The 9,846-nt window shown below is 34.7% G+C and overlaps 1 protein-coding gene across 2 annotated transcripts in view; it reads right to left on the bottom strand.

Annotated features, from left to right (window-relative positions):
- Positions 1-3,010: 3,010 nt before the first annotated feature.
- LOC123499641 (cGMP-dependent protein kinase, isozyme 1-like) overlaps positions 3,011-9,846 on the bottom strand; it is a 300,599-nt gene continuing 293,763 nt past the window's right edge. For both annotated transcript variants that reach the window (XM_045247975.1, XM_045247976.1), the window contains 4 exons: positions 5,407-5,570; positions 4,741-4,926; positions 4,212-4,278; positions 3,011-3,952 (listed from right to left, as the gene is read on the bottom strand). In XM_045247975.1, coding sequence (XP_045103910.1) covers positions 3,857-3,952; positions 4,212-4,278; positions 4,741-4,926; positions 5,407-5,570 — 513 coding nt within the window. In that variant the 3' untranslated portion in view covers positions 3,011-3,856. The remainder of the gene's footprint in view (positions 3,953-4,211; positions 4,279-4,740; positions 4,927-5,406; positions 5,571-9,846) is intronic.

The raw sequence follows: 9,846 nt of genomic DNA, 5'->3' as shown, positions 1-9,846 counted from the left end.
CATCAGTACGAAAAAACTCACTGATGTAATTAAAGCAACAAAATAATAAATAGTACTATAAGATGACACAAACAAATAAAAATTGAACATTTTGATATATGCCATGATCATGAAAGCAATATTAAAAAATATTACAGATAATTAAGTTTAAATTATATGAAATAATGATATAAAAAACATTAAATCACTATCAAAGAAAATCCAAAACACTCATTAAAAAATATAATCTTCTTTAATTTTCAAATGAACACTACAAATAAAGCATGATTTTTTTTTTTTATGAAATATCTTCACATACCAAAATTTTTTATTGTTAAATAAAGTTTCCTTATGTTGCTTAGTAAAATATACTGCATTTGTGAGCAAACTGACTTCTAGCACAATCTGGGAATATATATATATATATATATATATATATATATATATATATATATATATATATATATATATATATATATACACACACACACACACACACACACACACACACACACACACACACACACACACACACATATATATATATATATATATATATATATATATATATATATATATATATATATATATATATATATATATATATATATATATATATATATATATATATATATATATATATATATATATATATATATATATATATATCTATTTATGTAAGGCAACATATATGTCACTTTCTTGCAATGCAGCAGTGACTACTGTGAAATTAACATAATTTACACATCCATAAACATTACTATGCAAAGACAATAACTTATGAAGTATGTAAATTCAAGGATTTTACTATACATGTACGAGTATAAGTATTACACTAAACATTTGCATTATAATATAACAAGCTCTTGCACTGCTTTAGAAACCTAACACCCAGAAAATAACTTAGCTAGACAAAAATATTGTTCTTGTATCTGAGGGTATCCTCTTTGTTGTGTGGTAATAAGGAAGCTCAGCTCAAAGGCAGCTTGATTCAATAATTATCATTGCAGAAAATAATGAAATGCAGACATGGAGGGCTTAGGATGGATGTCTCAGGGAACAACAAGCAAACCAACACACATGATCCAACATACATGATCTTAATGCTTATCTTGTGCTGAAGTGACTGTGGCTATCCAACACCCGTGAGGTTTGTTCCATGAAATGTTCTTTAACTTGATGACAGCTGGTGCTCACTGCTTATAAGTTGGACACTTACCAGAGGGCCGGGCAGGACCACCTCACACTTACACCCTCTTACATCACACTTACACAACTCTATGTACACAGACATTCTCTCACATATGTGAGTCACATTCACAGGAATACAACCAAGGAACTTAATTGAGAAATCTATAAAATAACTTTGTGTACCTATACATGATTAATACATAGTGTAGCTTATTATGCAGATAAAATCAAATAGATTATAGTTTACAGTTAACAACCATATTAACAGCAAAAGTCCTTTTACCCAAACATAACAAATTAAGCTGCTGACACCTCCACACACCAAAGTACATGTGAATACCAGATCCATTCATCCAACATTTGAATTCCTGAAGTGAGAATTTGAATTACACATATTTCAGTATATTTCATTAAACTAAAATATAAAAAGGATTTATATGCTCTCCTATCTAGTATTTACTAGATATTTCTAGTTATATAAAATGCAGGTCATATAGAAAATTTAAACATTTTGACACTGACAAAATTATATATAAAATTTTCTTTAGTAGAGTAATTTTACTTTTTCATTTGTTTACATCTCCATCCAAAATTTTGAACATAGAGGTTACAATGCATTCAAGATGAAAAGAAAGAATATTGTCCTCAGGCAAGATACCAAAGCCTTAATTACACTTAGTGACAATATGGATGAAGAACTGTGATTGGTGACATTTATCATGATACATGAAGAGAATACTCTTTCATGTTGTTAATGTAAGATCATCAGGCATGGGACTTTAGAGTAAAGGAAGAAAAAAAAAAAAAAAAAAAAAAAAAAAAAAAGATGGATATATGTATGCATGGTATACAAAACGGTCACACTCAGGCTTAAAGGCATCTTGCAAACCTCATGATGTGGTTATTGAACAATCCACAGCATGATAATTACTTGAGCATTAAGTATTTATCCATCACTCTAAAATGTTATGTTCCACCAGGATAAAAGGACTCTAACTGTATAGTAAATTCTGAGATTCTGGGAGTAAATAGAATAAAAATATGGTTTTTAGATCTGAAGCTCAGACAAATAATAATACATCAATAAGTATTAATAAAAAAAAGATCTCTAAAATATGTACATATCAGAGTATAAGTACCTCTTAAAAAATCATACCAAAGTCTAATACTAAATATGATTGTATGATTATATTCCTACATGTTCTGCTGTGATGCCAATTAAGATGATACAAGTTATATGATACTGTAAGTATTATATCAATATTATGTGCACATACTAATAATTCATCAAAGGAACATGAAAAAATTCATGTATCAAAAAATCAAATATACTTATTTTTCTCTACTTTCTTCTTTTGTAAGAAGGTAGCATGAGCATCAGTGTAACCATTTTTATCTATTAAGGATATGGATTTGATATATATTTTGTTTTTTATCCTACAATACTATGTTAGTACACTGGTACCATGAAAAAGAAAATGAAAAGCTAAGAGCCTCACATGAACATGTAAAACAATGAATAAATAAAAGACAATTATTTTGTAAATGTAGAATCAGTAACAAAGGTAAACTTTGATAATCAATACAGTAACCTACTTAGAAAAATCACCCTGATATATAACCAAAATGGATTGACTCACTAAAAATAAGTCTACAAGATTTGGACATATCATCATATAATTACATGATCACAAAATTCCTGTTACTGATAAAAGTTTCATCTGAAAAATTGTCAATAGGGTCTTTAACATTTGCTAAAAGAATAAATGAATGCAGTTGCAAAGTGTAGCAATGATGGTGTCTCAAGAGGAGAAAGATTTTTACAATGTTTCTATAATGCTCTTATACATATGCAAATCATTTTCAGATATCTGGAAAAAAAAAAATAAATAACAGGAATTTCTTGGTGTTTCCACAATGGTATGCAATATTGTATTGTGTAATCCATTAAATCTTTTCTCTGGCTATTCAAGAGATTTCTATTCACTGTGCAATGGCCACACTAGCTACTCACAACCCAGGCTATGTTGAGCATTTATTTCAAATACCTTGTTCTGATAAAAAAAAAGTGATAACTGAATACTTTTTAAGACATTCAGTTGAATAATATGCAAAAATTGAAAGCATGTTTGTAAAATCTCATTAAAAAATAGTTGCTATCATATTATATACTACTGACATTTCAAATATTAGATACCTGATAACATAACCATGAAATTATACACACTCATATATAAATAAATAAAATGGGAAGGAAAGAAGAGAAAAAAAGGAAACAGGAACAATCAGGTCCACTGCAAGGAACACTAATATAGTAGTAACGAAAGAGACTTAATGCAGTACCCTGAGAGTACTTCACTCACAGGAAACACAGCAGGTCACTGTGCACATAGCTATCACTCACAGACATTAGGCGGCAGTCAGTGTTACGAAGAATGTGAGAAAAGTTTATCTCTGGGCTTCTCTTAAACAAGCAGCACTGTGGGAAAGTTCCTTCACAACACTAATCTGACACAGAGGCTATTTTCAGTATACATTGTTTCACTATATTTGCACTGTTTATAACAACTACTGGCATTCTCCACTGAACTGTTTTATAATAGCCAGTAGTTTCATTTATCATGACATGTTTTTGTCACTTCTCTTTTCACATAAAGACTACCTATTTCTTATTTTCAAAGACCTTTCAAAAGTCAAGGTCCCACCCACTGAGCTCATCAGCAGGAACTTCTACATCTCTTGGGTATGCATCAAAGTTACTTGTGTCAGTAGGATTTCGAATCTGCAAAGTTAGAAATTGTTATAAGTGAAATTTGGCTGTCTGAAACATAGTAAACTAAAATAAATGTCTCTGTGTTTTCTACAGTAGATAAAATATAAAGAAAAGGGAAGAACTTCATTAACAGTAGTTTTTATTACAATAACTGGGAAACTGGTTTTCTTTGTATCTGGATCCCTGATTTATTTGGCAGATGATGATGGTATGATCATAACAGACAATAATTTCTTATGATAATATTCAAAATAATAAGTTTTCTCACCTTCGGAATTATTGGAGGTTGAAGGGACCTTGCTTTCAGGCCATCCCAATCAAAGCCAAGAAACCATCTGTTAGCAATGGAAAGTATTAGAATACTCACTGACTACATCTGATATGAGTGTACATTGAAACAGACAGGAATTCTAAATATATGAAGAGATTACAAGGAATGAAGATGAAGTACTTGGATAGTTAGAAGACATGACAATGACTATCTAATTAAGAATGTGGCTAATTGTATTAATAAAAAAAGAAAGAAAGTACATGAGTGAGGTGGTACAAGGGTGAAAAGGAACATTATGCAAATTGCTTAAAATGCATGTGGGAAAGACATGATGATGCATGTGAAATTAGTTTTACTGTGATGATGCAAGTGAAACTAGTGAAATATAGAAAACAAAATGATTGAAGTCTGCAAACAGTGAAAAAAAGTTTATTAAGTATAGAATATACAAAGTATGGTATGCAGAAAGGAAACTTGAAACTTTATAAGGGAAACTGTTGTGAAGAACAGCACTTGCCATACTTACTTGTGCTTTTTGATGTCTTGGATACCATTACGCTGGTAACCAAGCCTCTCTGCTGGACTTTCACGACACAGTCTCTTGATGAGGGAAGTGGCAGTGCGGGTCACGTGTTGGGGAAAGTCTATCATGTCGATGCCTTTCAGGATGATATTGTAAGTCTTCATGGGATCAGAGGCAGTGAAGGGTGGTCTGCAGGAGTATAGGAAATTAGGTCTCCATTTTTAACTTGATTTTGTCGATCCCCTTCCTACAACTTGAAAGATTTTAGGAGATTCCTAAACTCCACAGATAGGTTTGACAGCTTGAATGAAACATTTTTTAATAAGGAGGGGCAATTAAGTAGAATTCGACACACACATGTTTTGTAGTCATTTTAGCCTCTATTACTATGAAATTACAATAATATTTGTCAAATGAACACCAATGATCTATTTATTTATTTATTTTTTATTTTATCTTTCTATGTTATGGACTATAGTGCCTGTAGGTTCACTTGAAAAGTATGGAAAATGCTGTTCAGCTTTCACCCATTAGCAGTGCAGGCAATTTGATCTGTGTTCTTGGTCTCCACAAACATGTTTATTTATACACATAATTTTTAAAATCTGTTTCACATGACTGTATTGTATTTTATGTTTCACATGACTATTATATTTTGTCATTACTCACGTGCCCGTTAGAAGCTCATACATTAGGATGCCAATAGACCAGTAGTCCACAGCTTTGTCATGGCCCTTGTTCAGGATGATCTCTGGTGCCACATATTCAGGTGTGCCACAGAATGTCCAAGTCTTGCTACTCAGACCAAGTTTCTTACTAAATCCAAAGTCAACCTGAAAAGAAAATGCATCACAGGCCATACTGGATTCCTAACTGATGTCAAAGATAGTGAAATACAAATAACAGCTTCATTATGTCATCTGAAGCTGAAACAAATCTGAGCTTTGGTAGGAAGGTGCTCTGTTGGAAACTTAACCCAGGATCTGAGCATTAAAGCAAGGCACATTACTAATTAGGTAATAGGAGTACCCATGATTAAGTTGGGTGAGACTTCTATGTTCAGTTCACTGCAATTCATTTAGTACTATGAGTGATTGGCCTCACACACACACACACACACACACACACACACACACACACACACACACACACACACACACACACACACACACACACACGGCCCGGTAGCTCAGTGGTTAGAGCGCTGGCTTCACAAGCCAGATGATCGGGGTTCGATTCCCCGGCCGGGTGGAGATATTTGGGTGTGTCTCCTTTCACGTGTAGCCCCTGTTCACCTAGCAGTGAGTAGGTACGGGATGTAAATCGAGGAGTTGTGACCTTGTTGTCCCGGTGTGTGGTGTGTGCCTGGTCTCAGACCTATCCCAAGATCGGAAATAATGAGCTCTGAGCTCGTTCCGTAGGGTAACGTCTGGCTGTCTCGTCAGAGACTGCAGCAGATCAAACAGTGAACACACACACACACACACACACACACACACACACACACACACACACACACACACACACACACACACACACACACACACACACACACACACACGGTAGCTCAGTGGTTAGAGTGCTGGCTTCACAAGCCAGAGGATTGGGGTTCGATTCCCCCGGCCGGGTGGAAATATTTGGGTGTGTCTCCTTTCACGTGTAGCCCCTGTTCACCTAGCAGTGAGTAGGTACGGGATGTAAATCGAGGAGTTGTGACCTTGTTGTCCCGGTGTGTGTTGTGTGCCTGGTCTCAGGCCTATCTGAAGATCGGAAATAATGAGCTCTGAGCTCGTTCCGTAGGGTAACGTCTGGCTGTCTCGTCAGAGACTGCAGCAGATCAAACAGTGAAACACACACACACACACACACACACACACACACACACACACACACACACACACACACACACACACACACACACACACACACACACACACACACACACACACACGTCTTTACTAAGGAATCCAAATTTGAAAGACCACAGGGTAATAGAGAGACCATCTATATGGAAGAGATTAAAGTAACCAAGCTTGAAATAAAAGAGTTAATGAAGGAACTGGATGAAGAAAAGGCAATGAGACCGGATGTTGTCTCAGGCAGAATACTGAAAGAATGTAGGGAAGAACTAGCAAGACATCATTAAATGCTCAATAGAAAATGGAACATTACCAGTAGAATGGAAAAGAGCTGAGGTGGTTCCCATATATAAGAGCGGAAGGAAGGAAGAACCTTTAAATTACAGACCAGTATCATTAACTATTGTAGTATGTAAGATGTGTGAAAGAGTAATAAAGAAACAATGGATCGAGTTCCTTGAAGACAACAAATTACTATCAAATAGGCAATTTGGTTTTAGAAAAGGTCGGTCGTGTGTAACAAATTTACTGAGTTTCTACTCTAGAATAGTTGACAGGGTACAAGAGAGAGAAGGATGGGTTGATTGTATTTACTTGGATTTAAAAAAGGCGTTTGATAAAGTGCCACATGAAAGGTTGCTGTGGAAATTAGAGAAGGGTGGTTTAAAAGAAAACACATTGAGATGGATGGAAAATTATTTGAAGGGGAGAGAAATAAGGACAGTAGTCAAAGATATGAAGTCCAAGTGGAGAGCAGTAGAAAGCGGAGTGCCGCAGGGGTCAGTATTGGCGCCAATACTTTTTCTAATTTATATAAACAACATGTCAGAAGGAGTGAACAGCTACATAATTCTGTTTGCAGACGATGCGAAACTGTGCAGAGTTATAAAGCAAAAAGACGATTGTGAAATACTGCAAGAAGACCTAAATAAGATCTGGGAATGGAGTAAAAAAGTGGAATGGAATTCAATGTGGACAAAAGCCATGTCATGGAAATGGGAAAGAGTGAAAGACAACCCGTGGGAATCTATAAGATGGGAGATGGAGTAGAACTGGAGAAAGTAAAAAAGGAAAAGGATTTGAGAGTGACGATGGAAGAAAATAATCAACCGGCAAGCCATATTGATAGAATTTTCAGAGAGACATAATTTGCTAAGGAATATTGGAATAGCATTTCAGTACATGGACAAAGAAATGATGAAGAAAGTGATAAGTACTATAATAAGACCCAGATTGGAATATGCAGGAGTAGTGTGGACCCCTCACTAAAAGAAACATATAAGGAAGCTGGAGAGACTACAAAAAATGGCTACAAGAATGGTCCCAGAACTTGAAGGGATGACATATGAGGAGAGACTAAAGGCTATGGATCTTCCAACATTGGAACAGAGAAAGGAGAGAGGGGATCTCATACAAGTTTATAAATTAATCAACGGAATGGACCACGTGGACAATGAGTATCTGATCCTGAGAGAAGAATATGCCAGTCGAAGCACAAGATCTCATAGTAAGAAACTGAGGAAGGGAAGATGTCTAAGAGATATTAAAAAATATAGTTTCCCGCAAAGATGTGTTGAGACGTGGAACAGTTTGAATGAAGAAGTAGTGTCTGCAACGAGTGTACACAGTTTTAAGGAAAGATTAGATAAGTGTAGATATGGAGACGGGGCCACACTAGCATAAAGCCCAGGCCCTGTAAAACTACAACTAGGTAAATACACACACACACACATACACAAACACACACACAAACTGAGATGGAGTAGGACTGGAGAAAGTAAAAAAAGAAAAGGATTTTGGAGTGACGATGGAAGAAAATAATCAACCGGTAAGCCATATTGATAGAATTTTCAGAGACATATAATTTGCTAAGGAATATTGGAATATCATTTCACTACATTAACAAAGAAATGATGAAGAAATTGATCTGTACTATAATAAGACCCAGATTGGAATATGCAGTAGTGTGGACCCCTCATAAAAAGAAACATATAAGGAAGCTGGAGAGACTACAAAAAATGGCTACAAGAATGGCTCCAGAATTTGAAGGGATGACATATGAGGAGAGACTAAAGGCTATGGATCTACCAACCCTAGAACAGAGAAGGGAGAGAGGGGATCTGATACAAGTTTATAAATTGATCAACGGAATGGACCAAGTGGATAATGAGAAACTGATCCTGAGAGAAGAATATGACATTCGAAGCACAAGATCGCATAGTAAAAAGCTGAGGAAGGGAAGATGTCTAAGAGATATTAATAATATAGTTTCCTGGAAAGATGTGTTGAGATATGGAACAGCTTGAGTGAAGAAGTGGTGTCAGCAATAAGTGTGCATAGTTTTAAAGAAAAATTGGATAAATGTAGATATGGAGACAGGGCCACACGAGCATAAAGCCCAGGCCCTGTAAAACTACAACTAGGTAAATACAACTAGATAAATACACACACACATATTATATATATATATATATATATATATATATATATATATATATATATATATATATATATATATATATATATATATATATATATATATATATATATATATATATATATATATATATATATAGGAATGTGACACTTCTGGGTGACTTCAATTGCAAGAAGGTATGCTAGGAAAACTGGACTATGTAAGGAGGAGAAGAGTCATGGGGCTATCCACTACTGAACCTAATAATGACTAACACTATGATCCCTGTGGATTGGAGAAACTAAAAGAGTGGGAAGAAATGAAGAGGCATTGAGGCTTGACTTATTGTTTACAAAAGAGATTGACACCATTGAAGAAATGAATTATCAGTGCCCTCTAGGTAAAAGCAACCATCTATTAATTGAATTTAGCCTGGACAGTGGCTCAACAATAAACAAGAACTAACTTCACAAAAATGGAAGATATACGTAATTACAAAAAGGCCGACTTCACAGTTGACAGAATACTTCACAGAAGTTGAGGGGAACCAACTGTACATGGGAAAAAAAGTATGTACAGGGAAAGTGGGACATATTTATGAACATCTATAATGAAGGAATTAACAGATATGTTCCCAAAATCAGATCCAATGAGGGGGAAAGAAAAGAAGACTAGTATAACACAAGCTGCAAATTAACAAAAGTGAAAAAAGAAGCCGCATGGAATAAATGGAGAAAAAGATAATAATTGGGAAGAATTTAAGGTAGTAAGAAATAAAAATTTCAAAACCCTAAGAGAGGAATAAAGGAACTATGAGAAAGATATAATTGACAA

Source organism: Portunus trituberculatus, chromosome 50 (assembly GCF_017591435.1).
Source record: "Portunus trituberculatus isolate SZX2019 chromosome 50, ASM1759143v1, whole genome shotgun sequence".
Lineage (NCBI taxonomy): Eukaryota > Metazoa > Arthropoda > Malacostraca > Decapoda > Portunidae > Portunus > Portunus trituberculatus.
The sequence above is the reverse complement of the archived record's forward strand: the minus strand, read 5'-3'. Positions and strand labels throughout refer to the sequence as shown.